Source organism: Ahaetulla prasina, chromosome 3, assembly GCF_028640845.1.
Source record: "Ahaetulla prasina isolate Xishuangbanna chromosome 3, ASM2864084v1, whole genome shotgun sequence".
Lineage (NCBI taxonomy): Eukaryota > Metazoa > Chordata > Lepidosauria > Squamata > Colubridae > Ahaetulla > Ahaetulla prasina.
The window spans coordinates 30146513-30172235 of record NC_080541.1 but is presented as its reverse complement, the minus strand read 5'-3'; the positions used below and the strand labels follow the sequence as shown (position 1 = coordinate 30172235).

Below are 25723 nucleotides of genomic sequence, written 5' to 3'. Positions count from 1 at the left end.
TCAATGTACTACAGAAGTCTTGGTAATATAGAAATAGCCTGCTATTGCTTTCTAGAGTTTTTTTTTTAACTTCCCAGTCTAGCTCACAGAATTGGTGTTTTCTGAAGGCTTCCCAGCCAGGTATTGGTTCAGGGCTATCAAACTCCCAGCCCCTGGGCCAGATGCATCATGTGCTGGCCACGCCCAGTTTAGCAAAGGGCAAAAAAGGTCCTGATACATCATGTGACGCTGCTGTGATGATGTGAATTTGACACCCCTGTATTAGTTAATTTTTTTAGATCAGTGATGATAGACCAATTGCTGCAACTTAACTGGGCTCTATATGCTTGGATTATCAAGTGAACAATCTAAAAGTTGTTTTTGGTACTGTTCAGTACATGCAATGACTTGAAGCTAACAGACCCTGAAGAGAGAATTCCTATCATGGTTCTGTGGTTCTGCAAATTACCTTGCTTAGAAACATTTCATTCTACTTGCTGGAGTTCAATTATCCATGTTTGGTATAAGAGTGAGAAATGAAGTCCCTGAATGTTTTCTGGGAGAGGTGCTGATACCAATCCTATTGTCTCAGTTCTTTCACTGTCAGCTTGTAATTATGTGCACCTCTCAACACAATTTACTTACACTAATGAACACTTGCAAGAATTTTAAACATTACAACTATCTACATTTCATAAAGACAAAGCACAGCTTTCATATGTCTGGCTCAAGGCTACGTAACAAGTTTATGTCACAACTGGTCCAGCAACAAAGAAATTTTGAATTATAGTTTCAGTTGCACAGTAATAATGATGACAGCAACAAAAACATTTGTTGCTGACTTTTTTCTGAAATTTAAATTTTAGTTATTTTCAGTTTCTAATAACATTTGAAATGACTTTATAACAATGAACAGTAGATTCATAAAGGTTCAAATTTGGAATAGTTTGCCCAGAACTTACTAGCAGTGATGATGTTACCTAGTTAGGGTAATGAAATTAACCAGACACCAAGTATTTTGACTTTAAAAAATATTTAAAATTAATTTTCCAATTGTTTTTTCTTTGATAGTATTTACCCTGGGAACAGGAAACTGGGAAATCGCTCACATCTGAAAACAATGCAGATGTTTATTTGATTTTGACACAGCCCAATCCCGGGCATTGAGAAAACCCAATCACTCCATTTATTCTTCATATATTCTTAGTTTTCTAAACAATATATCATTATTTTCAACAATGGGGGGAAAAAAGCAAGGAAAATTTCTTTTTATTTTTCTTCATGAGTGTTTTTCCTATTATCACCCAAAAGTCTCTTTTTTATCATGGACAATCAGATCGCTTATTGATCGGTTCCATTTCTGTTTGTACACATGAACAGATTTATGCTTGAATTTTATTTTCAAAACAACAAATCTAAATAGATGTCCACCAAACGGGCACCATTCTCCTTCAGTCTTGAGGCCCGATTTTTATTTTCTATATCCTTTCAAGTTTATCATCTAATAGAAAGAAAAAATCCTGCCGGATCACAGTCATTCAGGAGGTTACACAACTGTCTTCTAAAGGCATTGCTGATCCTTCCATTATCACCAATCAATAGAGTGTAATGCAACTAAGTTATGGATTCCTCCTTTTATACAAAAGAGATGACCCAATCACGACTACCAATTTTTAAGACATGGTTTAGCCCCATCAGACATAATTCCACTTACTTCTTTACTTCCCTGCACCTATTTACTTATTTATCAACTCCATCCAACAAGATTGGGCCAGATTTACTACTCCTTTCCCTTTGTCTTACTTGCCCCGACACGACATCTTTTTCCTACTATTTTTTTTTCCTTTAAGAATAGAATAGAATAGAATTTTTTATTGGCCAAGTGTGATTGGACACACAAGGAATTTGTCTTGGTGCATATGCTCTCAGTGTACATAAAAGAAAAGATACGTTCATCAAGGTACAACATTTACAACACAATTGATGGTCAATATATCAATATAAATCATAAGGATTGCCAGCAACAAAGTTACAGTCATACAGTCATAAGTGGAAAGAGATTGGTGATGGGAACTATGAGAAGATTAATAGTAGTGCAGATTCAGTAAATAGTTTGACAGTGTTGATGGAATTATTTGTTTAGCAGAATGATGGCCTTCGGGAAAAAACTGTTCTTGTGTCTAGTTGTTCTGGTGTGCAGTGCTCTATAGCGTCGTTTTGAGGGTAGGAGTTGAAGCAGTTTATGTCCAGGATGCGAAGGGTCTGTAAATATTTTCACGGCCCTCTTCTTGATTCGTGCAGCATACAGGTCCTCAATGGAAGGCAGGTTGGTAGTAATTATTTTTTCTGCAGTTCTGAAGTCTGTGTTTTTCTTGTTTGGTTGCAGAACCGAACCAGACAGTTATAGAGGTGCAAATGACAGACTCAATAATTCCTCTGTAGAACTGAATCAGCAGCTCCTTGGGCAGTTTGAGCTTTCTGAGTTGGCGCAGAAAGAACATTCTTTGTTGTCCTTTTTTAATGATGTTTTTGATGTTAGCTGTCCATTTTAGATCTTGCGATATGATAGAACCTAGAAATTTGAAGGTTTCTACTGTTGATACTGTGTTGTCTAGTATTGTGAGAGGTGGAAGTATGGAAGGGTTTCTCTACCACCATTTCTACGGCTTTGAGTGTGTTCAGTTCCAGATTGTTTTGGTTGCACCACAAGGCTAGTCGTTTGACCTCTCGTCTATATGCGGATTCGTCATTGTCTCGAATGAGACCAATCACTGTTGTGTCATCTGCGAACTTCAGTAGCTTAACAGATGGATCACTGGAGATGCAGTCATTGATATACAGAGAGAAGTGGGGAGAGCACACAGCCTTGGGGGCCCCCTGTGCTAATTGTACAGGTATTTGATGTGATCTTGCTTAGCTTCACCTACTGCTTCCTGTTTCTTAGGAAGCTTGTGATCCACTTTCAAGTCTGTTCCGGTACCTGTAGCTGGTTTAGCTTAGTTAGAAGAATGTCTGGAATGATGGTATTGAATGCTGAACTAAAGTCTACAAAAAGGACCCTTGCATAGGTCTTTGGAGACTCAAGATGTTGTAGGATGTAGTGCAGAGGAAGTTGACATGTAAATAGGAATAAATTACTATTTATTCCTATTTACATGCCAACTTGCAATTTCCCATACGGTAAATTGCGCCTTTCGCATTAAGTATAAGGAAAAAATAACCCGGCCTAAATGTTTCCCCTGGAGAAAAGTTTTAATTTCTTTTTAAAGCAAAGGGTAAAATGTTAACTATGCACCCCTCCCACACAAGCACGCTCCTCTTTCCAGCCACGTGCGCAGAGGATCCACGGGAATGTGGGGGGACGGGAGGAGGAAAGGAAAGGATGCACTTTTGGAACGGCCCGGAAAAAGGGAAGCGGGAGGAGATTCAGGTGATGGGGGAGGTGTGTCTTTCGCGCCCCCCCCTCTCCCGCCGCCCGTTCAAATATCGCGCGACTCGCGATTCTCCTCGTTTCCTTTCGGCAGGGGGCGGACAAAAAAAAAAAAAGTCACATCCTACCGGCGAAGGGAGTAGTGGGGGCGGCGCGGCTATGTCCTCCCCGAGGCCGGCCAGGTGCGGCGCTCGCCCCCTCCCCCACCCCCCGACTGGCGCAGGTGAGGCGGGGCGCGCGGGCTTCGCCTCACGCTGAGCCTCGGCGCGCGGCCCTTTGGCGCAGGCTTTCCGGACGGCGGCTGGCACTTTTCTCTCCCGGGAGTTGGGGACGGAGGGACGGGAATAAAGAAAGAAAAGGAGGCGGAGCCCGAGTTGGTGGCTGGCTGGGAAAACTGGAGTCCCACGGGAAAGTCTTCGAAATCCTCGGCTGTGCGTCCGCGCTTTAGAGCCCCCCTTCGCTCTCTTCCATTCAAGTCGCGGGGCGTTCTTCGTGCTCTCCCTCCGGATTATTTGGGGAGGGGGGAAGAAGAGGGGGGAGGGGAGGAAGGTCGCAGCTCTCAGGAGGTTGTTGGAAAAACGCTTTTTTTTTTGTCGCCTTTAAGACGCGGGGAAGGGAAACCGCCACGCATCGGCGGCTCCCGGCTTTGTGCGCTTGGGAAGAGTTCTCCGCGTGAGGCTTTTTGGTTTTTTGTAGGCTCCGAAGTGGGGCGGGGGACACGGGTAAGTGGCGTGAAAGGTCCCTTTCGCAGCGCTTAAAGAGTCGCAGGTGGCCTCGAGAGTGCGGCAGGAAGCGAGCAACGGCCTCCCGAGGCTGGTTTTGTTGGGAGTTTTCCCCTTTTCACGCGCGCCTCTTTGCGCTCATGGGAGAGGACGGAGAGGTTTGGGGAACCTTGGAGCGAAGAGGAGGAGGCGGCACCGTTTGGGTAGCAACAGTTTTGGGGTTGTTGTTTTTTTTTTACGCAATCCCGGGCCGGCTGTGCGGAGGGTTACGACAAAAAAGAGCGTCTGTTGCCGTTCGATAGTATATCGCAAACAATGAAGCTGCTGTGACCTCCGTGGGGAAAGTTGCGGTTGATTTTTACATTTGATAATCGGTTCGATTTTAAAGTTTGGTTTGGTGCTTCGCTACAGCTTGGAGCCTGTGTGCGTAACTATTGGGAACCAATAGTTTCTCCGCCTGGTTGCCTTTCTTAACGCTGGGGGAGTAGCTCGGTGCATGCAGTGGAATGCCGCTGAATAAACATGCAGAGGCTTGTGTATTTTTGTGGTAGTAACTGGTTTTTAGCTGAGCTCCCTCGTTGAAGAGAGTTAAATCCAGTACTCTTTTTGTCTGGCGTCATCTTACAGTTCTAAAGTACGATTTTCATTTCTGTTTAATGTTTACAAGATTCCTGATGCGGTTAAAGGCGACTATCAATTAACTTCTTTTTGGTTGCTTTGCAGTTCGCAGTTGGGGCAAAAATGTTATCTTTAAAAGCACTCTGATGCAAATATGAAGAGAAACAAGAAATGTAATCTCTGAATGTCAATATATTCTGGTTGAGAGAGAAAGCAGGACTCCCCCCCCCCCAAAAAAAAAACAAATCCTTATGGTGAAGCTGGAAATATTTGGGAAGATGGGGGTCCTTGTTTTCCTTCTGATCTGGAGTTTGAGCTTAAACTTGACATATGGACACAGTTTGTTCACATGTGAGCCTATTATTATCCCAAGATGTTCTGGAATGACTTACAATATGACATTTTTTCCTAATATGATGGGACATTATGATCAGGACACTGCAGCTTCCCACTTGAAGGTGAGTTTTGTCCTTGTACATATTTATGAGAAATTTTTCTGTAATGCAGATATCTTTTGCAGTACAAAAATGTAAGATTATTAGTTTTTATCCTGCCTTTATTGCTTTTATAAATAACTCAAAAGTGGTGAACATACATAATAAATATTCTTTCCTCCTCCTGTTTTCCCCATAATGACAACCCTGTGAGGTGGGTTGGACTGATACAGAGTGAGTGGCTGAAGGTTACCTAGTTGGCTTTCATGCCTAAGGTAGGACTGGAACTCATTGTCTCCTGGTTTCTAGGCCAGCACCTTAACCATAGACCACACTGGCTCTTAATTTATTATTTTAGAAACCTTAATTCAAGAAACAGTTTATAGCTTCCATTATGTGTGTCAAGCAATTAATGCAGTGAAAATATATGAGGGCTTTTCCTATGATGCTTCCTTTTCAGTCTGCTTTTAAATATATTTTCCGATTTTGTCTATACCTTGACAGCTTGGCTCTGTTCCATTTATAATGTTTTTGTTGTGTTAGGAGCAAGAGCTGGTAATTAAGTTTTCCAGAACCTTTTTTAAAAAAATGCCTGCATTTGGTTGGCTGGGTACATTAATGGGACAGAGCCTTTATTTCAGACTCTGCAAATTGTGACCCATTAGACTATTGTAAAATATTCTGCATTTTACTTTTGAAGAGTGTTGGGAAGATACAGTTGATGAAAAAGGCAGTATTTAGGTTGCCAATTGGTATATTATAATTATGATCATTATGATATTGAAAGATCTGCCCTGTTGCCTATTAAGTTTTATACACAGGTCAAGGTGTTGATTTAGCTTTAATGGTTAGAGTCTAGCTGTCTGGGGACAGTCTTGTTATGGTTAGCTCTGCATAAAAGGATTGTGTTAAGCATCCATTGAGAGAAGCGTGATTGTCAACTGGATTAGGCCTTCCCCTGGGGAATGCTTTCATTTCAAAATTGACAGCTATTCTTTCAGTTTGCTTCTTTGAAAATATAACTTTTAAAATTATTGACAGATCTTAATTTTTCATATATAAACTGCATCTTGTTTTTTTAGAATTACCTAATTGGTAGTATGAGCTAATTTGTCTTATATTTTCTTTTTCTTATACTTTAATGTCAATTCCATGAGTCATTAAAAATCAATTTAAAATAAAAGCATTTTAATGTTTTAAAAATCCAATTCACAAAGCTATCCAGAGATAAGCTTTCACCTGAAATAGTTTCAAAAACAGCTTTTTATGTATCCTCCCTGAACCTATGTTTAATTTTCTGTATTGGCTTCTCAACTGAGGTATTTTAATCATCAGATTAAAAGCTTCTAGGTTTTTATAGCAGGTAGCCTCTTATGGGATCTCCTCAGGCCTTCAAGCATCTGCCTGCATAAAAACTAATTGCTATCTATAAAGCTTTAGATGTAATTGTAGTTGAACTTTTTTTTGGCTATATATTCAAATCTAGTAGAAATAAGTCTGATGCATTTAAATAATTTGCCCATTAATAATGGCCATTTACTAAATATATATATTTGCATGTAAGGGAGAGTTTTGCAGAAGAAGGGCATGCTGGCAATCGAAGGTGGACACAGGATGCTGATGCAAGCCTTTATTAACAATTAAAATTATTTGAATAATTGTTTTCAATATAATTATAAAAAAATCATATATACACATGCACAAAAATAAATAGCATTTGAACATTACTTTATACCTTGTAAGGTAACTGAGGCAAGTCAACACACGTAGAAACAAAGATGAAAGATTAAGCATTGAGCAGGCTTTTTAAAGCTGCAATTTTAAGTACAATTATACAGGAGTAAGTTCAATTGAATTTGGCAGGACTTGCTTCTAAGGAAGACTTTAATCAGCAAAATGGGGTGCCCTTAAGGTACCTCTTGGGTTAAGGATTAATGTAGCTATTACATCAAAAAGTCCATCCCCTGCTCTCCAACTTAGGCTGCTTTTTACAATTTGTGGGATATAATTTTTACAATTTTTAAAAACCAACATTGGTATTTTAAATAGGTTGGGGTGGGGTGGGGACTAGATTCGGTTTAAATGTTGAATCCACATCTGTGGGAATTTGGCCAGGGAGTTTAATGGGAGGGAGAGGCAAAAGTGACAAAAGGGCTGTGTCTCTTGAGGGGTTGTGTGCAGAGCTGGGGAGAAGGACACACTTGAACAGTTGATAGTCCTGGGAGCTGCTGATTGCCCATTGTAGAGACTGGCTGACTGATTCCTGTTTATGGAACAGCTTAAGGTAGATATAAGCTGGATAGACTCAGGCGGCAGTGCCTGATTGAATTAACAGAGCTAGCAAGAATTTATTTGAAGAAGAGGAAGTCCTTGTAAATTTAGAGTTTGTATTTGAGTAACACGAAGAGAGCCAGAGAAAGGACTAAGAAATACAAACCTCTCTCTAACTGATAGTAGAGAGAAGAATGAAGAAAAAGTGAAAATGTTGTTGTGACACCCCCACGCTTCTGGCATCTTTATCTTCTTGCTCTGAAAACAACTAGGGTTGTGTTAACAGCAAATGAAGAAAAAGACCCTTGTAAAAAAAAGACACAAGATTGGAGCAGCAAGTAACCACATTCAGTTGATGAGAAATGATGAGGTTTTATCGTTTCAAAGAAAGGAGGGTTTATAACTGAGGCACAGTAGAAACAGTTCTCTGTAAAGAAGACAAATAGAATAGCAAAGCGAGTGGGTGAGAATAACAACCAGAAACAAGATACACAGAAGGTTTTCCATAATGCTCAAACTCTTTAACAGCTTTCCAACCTTCGCAGATGAAACAGTCTCTGGGTGTTTAAGGAAAAAGATGGTGTAGACAAGATGTTCAGAAAGAATGCAATTATGCAGTATAAGAAGATGAGAAGATTCACCATTAGGAGCTATTGAAACAAGAGTATATAGGCAGATCCATCAACTCATGAAGCAAGCTGTCTTCTAGGAACAAGGAACAAGTGTGTAACAGAACAAGTTCCAAGTCATTCAACCGATAGTTATCCCTTTCTGCTGACACACTTGGGGATAAAATAATATCGCAAAGAACAGCTGCAAAATATCACCATAGGCTTTGAAAAACTTGGAAAGAGACTGGGCCTGGAGGCTCAGATGATTTTCTTTTTGAATAATTTTTATTAAGGATTATATTAAAAAGATAAAATTAACACAGGAACCTCATAAAATATATATTTAAAAATAAATCATTATTTTAAAAGTGCAGGAAAAAAGCCTCCCCAAAAAAGAAAAAAATCCTTCATCCCCAACAAGTATAGTCAACATTAACAGCATACCTCTGTCTCTTAAAATACAAATATATCTTTGTTCCACCTTCCCCCATTTTCTATAGATTCACCTCTAAATCTTCAGCTCTCCTTATAAACCAGCAATAAAAGTTACCAGACACAAATAACAGCAATCCACCTTTCATTTAAAGAACCTCCAATCCCTCAATGATCAAGATCTAACCACTGTTATAGATTAGAAAAAGATAAACTGATAAAGATTACCAGCAATAGTAACCTCTTATTTATACATGAAAAGTAGTAACATTTCACTATTTACGGGTAGTTAATTTAAATTTAAATTTGCAATCACAAAATTTCAATCATTAAGCTAATCACAATGGTCATTAGATGAATCATATGGTTATTAAGTGAATTCAGCTTCCCCAATTAATTTTGCTTGTGATAAGTCAGCTGGAAAAGTTGCAAATTACAATCACATAATCTCAAAACAGTGCAACCATTGTAAATGCAAGCCAGTTGTCAAAAGTGTGAATGGAGAGTTATGCAATGGTCGTAACTTCAAGGATGGGTTGTAAGACACATGTTTCAAGGCTGTTGTAACTTTGGACCATTATTAAGCTTCAGTTGTAAGTTAAGGACTACCGAAAACTTGTGCCTGTAATCTTTAACTGGGTGAAACAGTACACAGGGCAAAGATTTTTCAACCAAGCTCCGTTAAATGAACTAATTTACAGAATGCATCCTAAATCTGGGACCCATGAATCCTTTGTAATTGAAATTTGGCAAATTCTATAAAACATGACAAAATGATCAGAAACCATTTTAATGACATAATATAACATGTTATAAAACATTTCTTGTGGTCAACTGCTTATGTTTGACTGTGCTATACAGTTCTATAGGGCTACTTTCAAGGCTGGTATATACTTTTGAATATCTCCCTACATTTTTAATAACCTGTCCAGTACATTACAAGCTCTGCCATTGTTGAAGGCAATTGAGGAATCTGATAATATATATTTGAAATATAACTGAAACGATGATCCAGTGGCCAACAGGTTGTTTAATAGGAGTTATAAACTAATCCATTACACCCCATTGAACATTTCCAGAAACAACCAAGATAACCAGAGGATAGATGGTTTTCTAATCCATTTTTCTGGTCTAATTTAAAAAGAAAAGAATCCTGTAGACAAATGTTTGGCAGTGCAAATCAGTCAGGTTTGCTTTCTTGTATCATTGTCTGATTTATCTAGCATAAACTGCTAAAATGAGATGGGTTATACCTCACAAACACTGGTAAAATGTGCAAGATTCTTTAGGCAAGATTCAATAATAATCATGCAGAAAATAGAAATTAATTTTTAAACCACATTTTGCAAATCTTTTCAGGTAATAGAACCTGTTAATTTTTTTAAAAATCCCAGGACCTTGATGAACAGATCTAATGAGAGAAAATTGATTGCATTTGTATGATGTGTTTATATGTATGTATGTATGTACATATGTACATATGTATTGCCCTTCGTTTCTCATGGATCACTTGAATTTTGCAGAATATAGTTTGAAAAACTGTTGAGCCACTGAAAAAAGCTGAACATTTACAACCTTTATTATCTACAGTAGGAATTAATGTATGGAAAATCAACAAAATTATCTTAAAATGTTAATGTAGAAGGGAAAATAGATTTAATAGATGAAACAGAAATTCTTATGACTGATAGATAACTCAAAGAACTTTGAAGAATATTTTTTGTTTCAGTTGGAGTCAGTTTGATGTGATGGTTAAGGCACCAGGCTAGAAAACTAAAGACCGAGAGTTCTAGTCCCACCTTAGGCACAAAGCCAGTTGAGTGACTTTGGGCCAATCACTCTGGAAGGAGGTAGTGGTAAACAATGTCTCAAATCCTAGATGGGACTTGATCAGACAGTCTGTAGTGATTAAAGACACTTGAGGGCATGTGCGCACGCACACACACACACACACACACACACACAAACAGAAGCAACTAAAGGAAAAGAGAAAGGCAATTGTACCATATGTGCAAAAGACCTTTGGAAAGCAAATTGCTTCTGTTTTTAGGCTTAAAATATCAAGAATGAATTTGAGTTAAGGAAGACCATTGTGGGAAGGCACCATATTTATCATTATCGCACAACTTCCTGAACATTTTAATGTACATTTAAATTATTGTATTGCAGCTTTCCCAATAATTGATATGTCTGTGCACCTATGCTTTCTCCTGATTTGCTAACATATATTTAGCTTTTTTTTACATATTTGACATGAATATGATAATTGTATAAAATATTTTATTCAGTATAGCTATTAATATATGTTGTGCACAGCATGGCATAATTTGTGTATCCTGTCTTAGAGCATTTTCAGTCTTTCTTCCTCAACAATTCAACTGGCATTTGTTTTCCTTACTTCTTTTTTCGTGTGTGTTTGCCAGGAAGCGTGGTTTATTGTACAATAGAATATTTTCATTTGGCCCATACAATGGATACCCTAAATAAAGGAAAATGCTATTGACGTGTACGTTTTCTGGGTGGCCATTGGATACAGTGAACAAAATAACATTAATTAGATAAACATCTAACTTGATGTTTTAGAAAAGGTCAACTGTCACAAGCAGGAGGAAGAGGTCAAACCTGTGGAATATTAAGCATTGGAATTATGGATGTTTAATTAAATGTTCAGTATGATTATACAAGCGAAATGACTTCAAATATATAGCTTATAAGCTTTGCCATAGAAACCTGGACTATAATTAATGGGGCCAATTAATATGCCTCATCTTCAAGTGCAGGTGGATATGAAAACATCTGCCTGCTCTTTCTTGCTCTCAATCCCCCATGGCATTTAATGGATGGAGTCAATCTGTGTGTACAATCTATGTGTTAAAAGGTGAGGAGATTAGTACCTCACCTTACCCCTGCAGCGTAATATTTTCAACCTCTGACCGCGCCCCCCCCTCCTAGAATTTTAATTTTGGTTCATAGTAAAACCTGTTTGCTACACTTCAACTGTTGCTAGAAATCTCAGTGAAATCACGTTGTTGGAATCTTTCTCTTGTCAGAACTGAAGTTTCAGAAGAAGTTAATTGGGAGATGAAAACCCATTCTATAGGGCAGGGGTGTCAAACTCGATTTCATTGAGGGCCGCATTAGGATTGTGCTTGACCTTGTGGGTATGTGTGGTCGGGGTGGGCATGGCTAGCTTGATGTTAATCGTTTCAAGAGTGCCTGTGGCGGCCTGAGCTCTCTGCCTTCGAAAACAGGCTCCTGATCTCCGATTTCAGGTGCGAGCTCTGTTTTCAGCTGCGATGGTCTCCTGCAACCCTCTGCCAGCAAACACGGAGCTCAGGAAGGCTGCAGGGCAGTCCTTTGCTGTTTCCAGAGCAGCCTTGCAGGCCAGATCTAAGCACCCCGTGGGCCAGATCCGGCTCAGAGGCCTTGAGTTTAACACCCCTGCTAAAGGGCTTTTTGCAAAAACAAGTTGACAGGATTGGGGTGGTGGTGGTTAGCCTTACTAAAATGTTATTGCTTGGAAGTCATTCTTTAATGGAAGGTCTGTAACAAGCTGGTAATCTTTCAGAAAAGGAAAGGGAAAAAGGATTAAAGCCACTCTTGCTTTGATTTATTCTGAATTTTCTTTGTATGCTAATCCACATTTCATTTTCTTCTCCCAAAGCTCTTTCTTCCTCTTCTAAATCTTCAGTGCTCCCCAGACGTCCATGCATTTCTGTGCAAAGCCTTTGTGCCTGCTTGCTTTGAACAAACACGTGTTGTACATCCTTGCCGGAGCCTTTGTGCAAGAGTGTACGAGGACTGTAAAAAGGTGATAGACATGTTTGAAATTGGATGGCCTAAGGAACTTGAATGTAGCAGGTACAGTGCTTTTCATATTTTCCCCCCTCTTATTTCTATTCGTTGAATTTATACTCTCTGGCAGTTCATGATTCAGCAATGTACACGAAATAGAAAATAAAAAATAAAACAGTCATAGTAGAATTCAAAAACAAACAACATAAAAAAGAATAAAAATTAACCACTATTTCTACTAGAATTGACCTAGGTCTTAGGTCCAGATCAATAGCTCTTCATATTGCAGATATATGGCTCTCTGTTTTTGTACCCAATTGAAACTACATCAAATAATTGCTGCATTATGAATAACATTTATATGATACCTGATACCCCAAACTGTCTCCATAATCCCTCATTTTTGGGGACAGAGGGAAAATAATTTAATGGATTGGATACTTGCGTACCTGATCATTAAATTAGCATTCAGCTTTCTTCCCAAAATTCATGCCCTTGAACAGCCTTCCTCTTTCAGGGAACACATAGTGAAAACATTATTACATGATTAAATTAAACTAAGAATGATAAAGTTTTAGTTTTTGCAAGTGTTGAGATTTACTCTTTGGTTTGGATGTTGTAATTTTTACATAATTGGCCTTTATTTAATTTATTTAATTCGTTTTGTTGCTCGGTTATCGTTGATGTTTCATTGTGATCTAACAGTTATTTTAAAAAGGTAAAAGTAAAGGTTCCCCTCGCACATATGTGCTAATCGTTCCCGGCTCTAGGGGGCAGTGCTCATCTCCGTTTCAAAGCTAAAGAGCCAGTGCTGTCCAAAGACGTCTCCATGGTCATGTGGCCAGCATGACTATATGCCAAAGGCACACGGAACGCTGTTACCTTCCCACCAAAGGAGGTCCCTGTTTTTCTACTTGCATTTTTCACATGCTTTCGAACTGCTAGGTTGGCAGAAGCTGGGACAAGTAACAGGAGTTCACCCCATTATGCGGCACTAGGGATTCAAACCACCGAACTGCCGACCTTTCATTCGACAAGCTCAGCATCTTACCCACTGAGCCACTGCATCCCTATAGTTATTTTATCTGAGGTTAAATGCAACTCGGGTCCATTTAAACATCGTAGCTTTCTGAGCCATGATGATTGGGAATCCTGAGAATTGTAGTTTAGCACATTTAAATGATATTATCCTCCCCATTCTAGATTTTTAACTGGGTGTTTGGCTTCATTGGCTTCAGTTTTTTTTTTCTCTTTAGGAAACTCTGTAGATTTTATAGATAATTGAGAAGGGCTTGCAAACCATTGGTATGAAAGCTCATTAGCGAGTTGAAATTTCTATAGAACTAATGCTTGATGGCATGTGCATCGGTTTTATATTTCCATTGCAGATGCAGCAGTTCAATTGAGACTTTCTTTATAGAGACCAATTGTTAGGCATTATGAAGGGCTCTTGCTCCTTACCATCAGGACAAAAGTGTTAGGCTTGGGGCCATTTTTGGTTCCAGTTTTTATTGATGATTTAGATCTGGCCACTTTTTCTTAACTAAAGATTCAATTTTAGCTATTCAGGCTTGGAAAACCTTATATTAACTATAGCAGTTCTCCACTTGAAGCTAATATAAAGAATTTGATAGTGTAGAATGCTCTAAATAACTGCTTAACAGACTTTGAAAGTTACTACTTATCCCCAGCAATAGTTAACTTTTCTCTATATTAGCACAAGCCCTTTTAGTCTGTAAAGTGGGAAAGTTATTCTCAGAGATCTGGATTGACTTTTAGCAACTTTTATATGTGAGGCACAAAAGGCACATTATTGCTTCAGTGTACCTGCAACTGTGTTCCCTTAAAGTGACTTTTTGTGGATTCTTGCCTATTAATTTTGTTTTCTGTTTAAATTGTATATATATATAGAGATTACAATTTTCTATAAATTAGCTTGGTTTCCTTTACCTAAAAGATTACATAAAAACAATGAAGAATGCGTATATTTACAAAACATTTAAGTTGAACACTTGGAATTACAATAAGAGTTTTAACATCATGTTAAAATATTTAACCTTATTTAATAAAGATTTACAAATAAAATATACCTAAAGTATGCTTACAAATATACGTCTCATATTTTGAGAAGTTTTGTGTGTGTGTTTAGAGTAACAGCAAATGGAACCCAGGGTAGCCTGTGGCCAGCTATAGTATCATAACCAATTTCCCCCCTCTTTTGACTTTCTAGATTGGAGGACTGTGATGAAACTGCTGCTGTCACTGCTTCTATTACTACAAGAACCCAGGACACATGGAAGATCCCAGGGCAGCCCAGAAGGGACTATGGATTTTGGTGTCCACGTCATTTGCAGACATCCAGTGGACAAGGCTATAGGTTTTTAGGCATTGAGCAGTGTGCACCCCCTTGCCCCAACATGTACTTCAACAATCATGAGCTAGAAGTTGCCAAAAGCTTTATTGGCATTGTTTCAATTTTTTGCCTTTGTGCCACTCTGTTTACATTCCTAACATTTTTGATAGATGTTAAAAGGTTCAGGTATCCAGAGAGGCCAATTATATACTACTCTGTTTGTTATAGTATAGTGTCTCTCGTTTACTTCCTCGGATTTGTCCTAGGAAACAAAACAGCCTGTAATAAGAGCGATGAAAAACTACAGCTTGGTGAAACAGTTGTTCTTGGTTCTCAGAACAAAGGTTGCACCCTTGTCTTCATGGCTTTGTATTTTTTCACAATGGCCGGAACTGTCTGGTGGGTGATCCTCACAGTCACTTGGTTCCTTGCTGCTGGAAGAAAATGGAGCTGTGAAGCTATTGAACAAAAAGCCATGTGGTTCCACGCAGTTGCCTGGGGCATGCCGGGGTTTCTCACAGTGATGCTCCTTGCCATGAACAAAGTGGAAGGCGACAATGTTAGTGGCGTCTGTTTTGTTGGCCTCTACGACTTAGCTACATCTCGATATTTTGTTCTTCTGCCTTTGTGCATTTGTGTCTTTGTCGGTTTATCTCTCCTTTTAGCGGGTATAATTTCTCTAAATCATGTGCGCCAAGTCATACAAAATGATGGCAGGAATCAAGAGAAGTTGAAAAAATTCATGATTCGAATCGGCGTCTTCAGCGGCTTATACCTCGTACCTCTAGCGATACTTTTGGGCTGTTACATCTATGAGCAGGTGTATAGGAAGATCTGGGAAACCACTTGGGTTTATGACCACTGTGATCAATTCCATATACCCTGTCCTTATCAGGTAAGATTGAAATATTAGCACATGTAATGCTTGAATAACAAAGAATAGGGTATACTGTTTTTGGCTCAGGTTGTATGTTTTGATGCATCAATTAGTCCACAGGCAAGGAGAACACTGTTTTGAAAGAATATTTGATGCAAAGTTTCTGTAACTGTTAAATATGGTAGTTCAGGGTTGTATAATTTCTTGTGTGAGGGTCAAATTCATTGCATGTGTCATGACGTATATAGAATCCTTTAGAACAAGTTAGGGTTTCATAATTGTAATTCTTTACATTGAAGATGGTAGAAGGACCATATTACTCATTTGAAATACATCATCCCCAGCACCGGATGTATACATATATACATTTTCAAACATTTAAAATTGAGAAAATCAATAATTTGCATAACAAACATCTTAATTAAATGGACATTTGAGGTTAATATGTACCCCCCTCTGATAAAGTCAAAAGTTTACATTTAGAAATAAAAATAAACAAGGTAAGTAACTGCAAGTTAAATATCTTCGATATCATTTGAGAATGTCATTTCAATATTATAAAACTTTGAAGTACTAAAGCAGTTTAATACTTCAGGTTTAATACCTCAGGTTTTATGTTCTATGACATTACAAAGGCTGGTAGGGTAGTTACCGTATTTTTCGGAGTATAAGTACCTTAGTTTTTGGGGAGGAAAATAAGAAAAAAGCTGATTAGCAGATGGATTGGCCTCCTGGAATACCCCCAATCAGCTGTTCCCAGAGGTGAATTTTAGCAACAGGTTCCTTGGTTGTGAGCTCTGTGCCTTGCTTTTTTTGGCTTTTTTTTCCTGCCTCTGAAACTGTTTCAGAAAAAACTATTTTCTGCCTCTGAAAGCCTCCAAAACAGAACTTCAAAAAAAAAGCCTCTGAAGCTCTGGGAGCTTCTTTTCTGAAGCTCCGTTTGGGGCTTTTTTTTCTAAGCTCCGTGAAGCTCTGTTTGGGGCTTTGAAGCTCCATTTGGGGCTTTTTTTTCTAAGCTCTGTTTCTGATGCTTTTTTCAGCCTCTGAAACCTCTGTTTGAGAAGTTAGGCGGGGCTACATTTAGAGTATAAGATGCAGATTTTCATCCTCTTTTTTTGGGGAAAAAGGTGCGTCTTATACTCCGAAAAATACGGAAGTTAAATAGTTAGTGACAGTAAATATTCCTCCAGATAAAACTTTTTTCTGCCTCTAAAAGCCTCCAAAACAGCTTCAGAAAAAAAGCCTCTAAAGCTCTGTTTGGGAGCTTCTTTTCTGAAGCTCTGTTTGGGGGCTTCTTTTCTGAAGCTTTTTTCAGCCTCTGAAACCTCTGAGAAGCTGTGTGGGCTACATTTGGAGTATAAGACTCACCCTGATTTTCACCCTCTTTTTTGGACGGGGAAAAAGGTGTGTCTTATACTCCAAAAAATACAGTACTTTTAACCTAGAATATTCAAAAAGAAAATAAAATTCCATCTTTCATTTGTGACGTTATAATTTCTAGAGTGTACAGTTTTGAGTGTGTAGAGTAGATATTCTTAATCTGAGTTTTTAATCTTTCCACTATAAATCAGAAACGCCTATTTTTCATTTTGTCCTCTAAAATGTAATGTAGGAAAACCATTTTTCCATTGTGTTTTCAGTAAATGCTTATTGTTTTCCAGGTCCAAACATTAGCTAGACCGGAAATAACTTTGTTTCTAATGAAGTACCTGATGACTTTAATTGTTGGCATCTCTCCAGTCTTCTGGATAGGAAGTAAGAAGACCTGTTCAGAATGGGCAAGTTTCTTCAATAGAAATCGCAAAAGAGAGTAAGATGCGTTTTTGTATTTTGCTATTTTTACTTATAGATAAAATACCTTAATACTATAAGCTTGAATATATTAAAATGCCTTAATACTTCCATACTTGGGAAGATATATACTTAAGGGCTCAATATTTGACAATTTATCCATAAAAAATTCTAGCTTTATTCACATGAAGCCAAATAAGCCAGTAACATTTTTAGCTTAATGTGTTGTAAACCCCAGTCCCATAAGGTACTGTATTACATAGTGTGTTTTCAGTAAATCATATTTTAGTAATTATAGGTAAGCATGCTATGAAAATACAGGAATTTGGAGGCAACTGTTAGTGCTGTATTGAAGCTAGTAAGTTACAAGTTGAATGGAGCTAAATGGCAGAGAAACAAAACAGTTAGTGGAACGGTTTTCAGAACAAAGCAGATAGTTGTCTCCTTCAGTGATACGGGCAGCTAAATAAATTCGATAAATGAATAAATAAGCTGAGAAACTAAGGCTACAGATGCAGGTCTAGGGAAATAATTGAAAAAGGTATAAAATAGCAAGAAAAAACAGGCCAAACTGAGTGAACCCACATACAGCACTGTCAGCCTCACCAAGTAGACCAAGCAGGAAACATAACTAGGTTAATGTTAATTGTACTTTATTGTAAAGTTATATTAACAGAATCTTATAGTGTAGTTCTCCTACCATCTCCTTTACAACTGAGAAACTAGGCAAAATCCCTTCTAAGCCTCTTGCTCTACCCACTATCCAGTTGCGGGCTATGCTGACTATTATCTGACCGTTCCCCAAACAGCATCTCTTCAACTTATCTTCCAAAGTCTTTCCCATATATTATTGACAGTTGCACAGTATCAGAAGAAGGTAGATGAAACATAACATATGATAAGCTGGATGGATGGCTTTGTAGAGTTAGCAAAGCAAAAGGAAAAGACCAAGGATGTGTGGTTGGTAGAGCAATATTTCCTAGCGTGGTGCCAGCCAGATATAGTGAGACTCGAGCTATACTGAAGCTACTTCTCAAATAGGACGTGCACTTTACAAGCTCCATTGATTTTAACAGGATAAGTTTCTATATCTCCATAGTTTTCCCCACCTGATTTCCTTCAGGTGTAATCTGCCAGATTTACCTCATGGCAAGATGGTCGGCAAACAAATTTAATAAATAAATAAACTACTAGACTAGTTTGAAGAAACTCCGATCTTCCAATTTTTTAAAAAAAGTCTTTCCCTAGCCTTAGTAAGCATGGCCAATGGATAGGGATGATGGGAGCTAACAACACTTTGAGTGGGGTCAACATAGACTCCATCATTTAACTAGATAATGGAAACATAAAGTTAAAAGGTCCATTTTTGCCAAAAAGTCAGGGGTGAAATCCGGCAAGTTCTGACAGAACTACTCTAGTAGTTCTTTCAGAAGCGGAAATTTTGAGTAGTTTGGAGAACCAGCAAATACCACTTCTCGCTGGCCCCAGAGTGGGGTGGGAATGGAGATTTTGCAATATTCTTCCCCGCCACGCCCACCAAGTCACATCACGCCTACCAAGCCATGCCCACAAAACCGGTAGTAAAAAAATTGGGATTTCACCACTGCATGAAGTCCAATCCACTACTTTGTGTAAAAATCTAAATCAAAGTATCCAGGACAGATGACTACAGTCACACTTGAGTACATGCAGTGAGGGGGATCCAATAACCATTTTTGATAATTTCTTCTGCTTTTAACTGTTCTCCCTGCTACAAGATTAATTTTGCTTCCCAACTTTGTTTTCCAACCTTTGAGTTGGTAAAGAATTAAATTAAAGTTTAAAAAAATTAAACTTTTTCATGATATACCCTTTGGGTACAGATAGTCCTCGACTTATAATTGGAGCCTGCCTGTTGTGGTCATAAATCATGAAGGTCATTAAGCAGGTCACCCACATGACCTGATTTTACAACTGTTTTTTCCCATCGCTTCAGTCTGGACTTAGAGTTAATCTTGTAATTATCCTCCTTGTTTTCAGGTGTTCCAATCCTTCATTGAGTTGCTAGGAACTTTATTTTCCTCTTCATTTTCTTTTGATCTGGAAAATGTCCCCAGAGAAGGAGAGCACACCTCTGCATTTAACAACTTTTTCCATTATCTGTCAACTCCTATAGCCAGGAAGTTCCTCCTGCTGTCTAGCCTAAATCTGCTTCCTTAGAGTTTTAATTTGCAGGTTCTGGTCCTACCCTCTGGGGCAGTAGCAAAAACATCCACTACCTGTCATAGTTCTTTAGATATTTGAAGACTGCTGTCATATCTCTTCTCAGTATTCTATAGACTAGACCCGTGATGGTGAACCTATGGCACATGTGCTGGAAGTGGCATGCAGAGCCATCACTCCGGGCACGCCAGCTGTCACCTGTTGCTCTTCCAGGTTCCGGTGCGCACTTGCACGCCGGCCAGCTGGTCTTTGTAGGTGGGAGCACCAGAAACTGGAAGAGCAGCTCCGTTGCGTGCATGCACATGCTGAGAAGCTGAGCTTTTGGTTTCCAGCATGCCCATGCGCGCCAGCCATCTGGTCTTCACATGCACATGTGCGCCAGAAACCAGAAGACCAGGTGAGCACCAGAAACTGGAAGCTCAGCTGCTCTTCTGGTTTCCGGCGCTCCCGCCTGGGCGCACTGGGGAGCTGCTGTTCTGGTTTTTGGTGCTCCCCGTTTCAGGACTCAGTGCTGAAAAGGTTCACCAACACTGGACTAGACATCCCAGATCTTTAACTATTCCTCAAGGGCTTTAGTTTCCAGACCTTCAACCATGTCTGTAGTTTTTCTCGAACTAACTCAAATTTGTCAATATCTTTTTGAATAGGGATTCCTAGAACTGGACACAGTAGTGACCAGGAGAGAAGAGAAAAAAATTATTTCCTGTGCCCTGGAACCCATGCTCCAGTTAATGAATTTGCCAGATAGTACTTTTTAACAGCTTGATCACATGGTTGGCATTGTTGACAGATCCCTTTCACACAATCAAGGCTGATCTCCACCATTTTATACTTAGACCTTATGTTTCTTCTCCCTGGATGCAGGATTTCATATTTCTTCCTTTCGTGTTCATTTCCATCTACTTCTTAAATTGTCTAGGTATTTTGTAATTATCTTCTTTTTTTTCATTTAAAGTATTAGCTACTTTCCCCAACTTTATGTCAGCTGTAAATATTACAAGCTTTCCTTGCAGTTTATTTTCATTTCTGCAGATTTACTATGAAAACTGAAAAATATTGATAGTACAATTGTCATAAAATGAATCTACAAGTATTTTGAGATTGACTTGAATAAGTTGGAGGTTTTAGGTTCAGTTGATATACCTAAATAATTAGAGAAAAAAGGGGTAATTAGCATTTTTTCTATCTTTTTTCCTGATCAGTCCAATCAGTGAAAGTCGGAGAGTGTTGCAAGAATCATGTGAATTTTTCTTAAAACACAACACTAAAGCAAAGCACAAAAAGAAACACTACAAATCCAGTTCTCACAAACTGAAAGTGATTTCAAAATCAATGGGGACTAGCACGGGTGCTACAAGCAATCATGGGACTTCCGGAGTGGCCATTGCTAACCATGATTACTTAAGCCATGAAGCTTTAACTGAGATCAAAAGTTGTCTGGAAGCATCTGAGAGAGAGATGGAAGCAGATGTCGTACGTAGTCAGAGGGTGGAGGAAGAAGAGTTTCCTCATAGTGAACAAAGCATGTTACAAATGCGATCCAGCCCTACAGTGCCTGTGCAAGAACAAGAGAGCAAAGCAGACAACAAGCAAGATATTGCCAGTTTATCTGAAAGCATGAAGAGAGCAGCTGAAGAACGGTAAAGTTTCTGCATTAGTTTGTATCGACTATTCTATGTTCTTCTTACTAACTGCAAAAGTAGCAAAAATGCACATAAACACATTTCATGAAAATACATCTGTGCTAGGCATAGACATTAAAGCAAAGAAAAGGCATATGTACACTTTGGTACAAAACATAAGACGTTAGATACAGTCATTCAGATAGTAAATGTTTATATGGCCAAAAGACCCAAATAATAGTGTAGGTTCCTAGCTGGTAAGGACAATGATAGTGTAATTTGGTCAAACACAATAAAATGCAAATAGAGTGTATGTGCATATGGTTGACCACTGCTCTCACAAGTGGGATTAAGCGCATGTGCTCGCCTGCCATTTCCACGGCTCGGTTGCAATTGGCTCACAGCTCACTAGTGGTGAATCTGCCTTCCCCACCCCCTGGAGGCCGGAAATGGCCCGTTTGCCGACTTCTGGTGGGACTGGAAGGCCCGTTTTTTGCTCTTCCCAGGCTCTAGAGGCTTTCTAGAAGTTCCAGCGGAAGTTGGCAAATGGGCTGTTTCTGGCCTCCGGAGGGCCTATGGGGATGGGGGTGGGGAAGGCCGTTTTCGCCCTCCCCAGGCTCCTAGAAAGCCTCTGGAGCCTGGGGAGAGCAAAAAGCGGGCCTTCCCCACCCCCCACAGGCCCTCCAGAGCCAGGAAACAGCCTGTTTCCCTCCTTTTGGTGGGCCCAGAAGACCTGAAAATCAGAGCTGAGCTCGCGTGCCCACCAATATGGTTCTGCGTGCCACCTGTGGCACATGTACCATAAGTTCACCATCATGGCTCTAGTCTATAGTCTACTTTATTCATTTTGAGCAGTGGTATATGCCCCAACTCAGGATTAGAGCTGCTTTCCTTCTCTGCTACACAAGATCTTTAATTGAAAATATGGAGTTGTGCATCATACATACAAAGCATGTGACCTGTATATATTACTCATTGCATTCTATGTGTTGTTTAAAAAGTGCTTATTTTCATATCTGTTCATTTCACTGCTTGATTTTTATATTATTCATCTCAATGTAGACTGTTTCTTTTTGTGTATATAATAGGACAACTGCTAAAAATGACATTACTGAAACTCTTCCACTCCAACTTGGTCATTCACATCTCGGTGTTTCCCAACTTGGCAGTACCAAGGGATCAGGATTGCTGTTTGCCCACTCATCTTCAGAGTCAAGGAAAGCTCACGAGTCTGGTCATAGCTCAAATGGTTGAGAAGATGAACAAATATCGATTTGTCCACACTGGCTTGGAATTTTCACCCTTGAAGTCTAGGACCTCTGAGGAGCACCAGGTTAGGAAAAAAATATGTTTCATGAATAATTTGAGGTCAAGAAATAACTCCATTCTGGGTTAATACTGAACATGAGACATGCATTATGTCTTGTAAATAAGCACACAAACACCTGAGAAAAAATAAAATAATATTGTGGAGAGACGCTGCGCACTTATTCCTTCTATGGAATTTGTTACCAAAAATAAAAGAAGAAAGGGGCAAATGTGTAATTTGCTTTGTGTTAAACTCTGGTGAAATAATAAATGGAAAGATTTTATATTCTGAAGAATATTGAAGAAAAAACTTAATTGCCTTAAGATTTTTTTAGTAGTGCTATTTATGCTTTAAAACGGAGTATGAACTGCTAACCTCTCAAATGTTGTAGTCTGTCTCCATAAACCTCAACTCCAATTGCCAGTGATTAAGGATGATGCAATTCATAATACAAGAACATTTGTTTATCCCTCTGTTCTTCATCTTAGGAATTAAATTAACATGAATTGCTGTTCATACAATAATAAATTATACAGAGTTTGTAGGAGGTGAAGTACTGGATGCATCCTAACAGAATAAAAGGACATTTCTTCAGTAATCTCTGAAGATCACTGAAAAAAAGTTCAGGTAACTAACAACTGGGACTTTCTCAATGGAAACTAGAACTGAGTCTGTCTCTTCCTCCCATCAACTATCTCTGGCCTTTTAGTCTTAGATCTTTCTTACTATAATTGGGCAAGGTCATGTCTTGTACAGGTAGTCTTCAACTTATGGACTACAATTGAGCCCAAAATTTCTGTTGCTAAACAAGACAGTTGTTAAGTGAATTTTGCCCCATTATACAACTTTTCTTGCCATAGTTGTTAAGTTAGTAACATGGTTGTTAAGTGAATCTGGCTTCTCCATTGATTTTGCTTGTCAGAAGGTTGCAAAAGATGATCACATGACCCTGGAACGGCTGAAATTCAGCCTGTTCCTACCAGATCGCGCGATACGGTAGGGCCGACTGCATGAAGCCCTACCCATACACGCGGATGTCATGACGTCCCTTTTTTGCATCAGTTGTTAGCCTCTGCGCATGCGCAGAATGCTTTCTGCATGCGCGAACGATGCGCACATTTGCGAACCGGTAGGGAAGGTAAGTGAATTTCACCCCTGCCCCGGAACTACAATCATCATACCAGTTGCCAATCATTTAAATTTCGATCAAGTGACCACAGGGTCAATAATTGTGTCAAAAATGGTAATAAGTCACTTTTTTCAATGCCATTGTAACTTCAAACCGTCACTAAACGAGTGGTTGAACATCAAGGACTACTTGTATTAAATCCTAAAATTCCTGCTGATTAAATGGTCAGAAGGATATTAAGGCTGGATGAGTGCAAAACATTTCAAACTTGAAACATGCCTTTTTTGAGTTCCAATTCCAAACAGGTTTGTATTTGAAATGTTTCCAGAATGGTCAAAAATTTGAGTTTCACCCTCAAAATGTTTTGCACTCCTCTGCTGGAGAACCTGTTTCCTCCACATCAAACTTTTGATGTTTGAATTAAAAGTCTTATGGAGAAAGTCTTGTTGGGCGAAAGGTCAAGGATGCTCAAGACTCATAAGTGCAGACACTTCAGTTATATTGGGATTTTCTTTGAATCAGTTATTATTTTATAATCCTCAGCTTGCAGATTTGAGCCATTGGTAATACATTATAGCAGGTTATACACTGAAATGGGAAAGGAAATTGGAATCAAAAGTAATTTAAATCAGCTACTTTTGTACAGCATTAGAATGTCATGTTGGTTATCTTCTACGTTATAGAATGCTTAATATCTAGATACCACCCACAAGTCCTTCAGGGTTTTTGCTTGCACAGAGTTGCAGGGGTGGGAAAGAGAGGACAGGAATAAATCACTGTTGTGGAATTTTTGGACTATAGTTGAATATTTAGGGTGCTGCTGCCTTTCAGTCTTGAATATTATTTGACATTAATATATAAATTGTCTTTAATATTTTGTAACATGTTGCCTACTGAATTTTGAACAAGGTTTGCACCCATTTATGTGCTATTTTGGTTTTCCCTGATAAAGGGTATTGTTTTAATAAGGATGTAAGATTTATTTCTCACGGACTAGCACTACTATTGTTTTTGGGTTGTATTGTTATCTCTGTAATGCCTGCATAAATGTGACATTGTACCACATTCCTTTTTTTTTTAAAAAGAACAATTTGCTTGATTGGAATAGAATTTGAATGTACATCTGATAGTTCATTATATACATGGAATTAATTTTGTAATTTTGATTACTTTTAACTGTTTTAAATTACAATTAATTTTGTAATTTTGATTACCTTTAACTGTTTTATTTCCTAGAGATAAATATGTTACCTTGGAATATGAGAGATTATAAAGTTTTGATTGTATGGTTTCAGAACTTATTTACTGAGTTCGTGGATTATGAATAATAAATCAGATTTCTCCATTATTGTTGTCAGCAGATACAGTTTGAATTGCTTCCAGTTCAGTGCAGATTCAGCTAATTCCAAACTACAATTCTTAAAGTAGGTTGCTCAGAAACTATTCTGAATAGTTGGCAATCTTTTCTCTTCTCTGAAAATAGGTTTTCACACAAAGGTCTATTGTCTTTCCATTTTCAAAATCTTATGAGATGTCAGTGTTCATGTATTAATCTTTTCAAGATTATTTTTATGAACGCAGGATTGTTCCTTGGGATCATCTTGCTGATTTTAGTGTAGAGAGAGACCATTGGATGACAGTTTATTGAAAACCTTTAGCAATTCAGATTTTTAACATGGTTCAGTCTGTATGCCCATTAATAACTTTATTGTACAACAGTGTTTCAGAAGAGGGTTGTGGGCCGATCAGCAAAGTAGCATCATGTTGTCAGGCACAAACGGCACCCTCTTTGGATATATGGAGTGATCTGATGACACGACTTTTGTGATTTTGATAAGGGCAAAAAGCTTCCGTGGATGTCCATGGTCACATCTAAACAATTTTCAGGGTGGAAATTCCTTAAGAGAGAACCTGCTGGGCACACTTGTTTAAATACCATGGAGATAATGTGAGAGATTGTGGGATACCTGGCAAAGGGATGGAAGAAAGGGAAAACATAAACAATGAAGAGATAGTGTCAATTGATGTTGTGACCTAGGCTCACTTAGTCATTAAGACACAATTAGTCTTAAACAAACCTATTTTATTATAGCAGCTGAGAATTACTTCATTCCCAGCTTAGTCCAAATTAATTCCAAAACAAGTCCT

General features: G+C 38.7%; 1 protein-coding gene across 1 annotated transcript; it reads left to right on the top strand.

Moving 5' to 3' along the window:
• The first annotated feature begins 3498 nt into the window (after nt 1-3498).
• Nucleotides 3499-24651, top strand: FZD6 (frizzled class receptor 6). Its single transcript, XM_058175832.1, has 7 exons — nt 3499-3632; nt 4855-5207; nt 12162-12358; nt 14523-15540; nt 17184-17332; nt 20718-21155; nt 22226-24651. The coding sequence occupies exons 2-7, from the start codon at nt 5001-5003 to the stop codon at nt 22389-22391; spliced, it is 2175 nt and encodes a 724-aa protein (XP_058031815.1). The 5' UTR covers nt 3499-3632; nt 4855-5000; the 3' UTR covers nt 22392-24651.
• Nucleotides 24652-25723: the final 1072 nt, after the last annotated feature.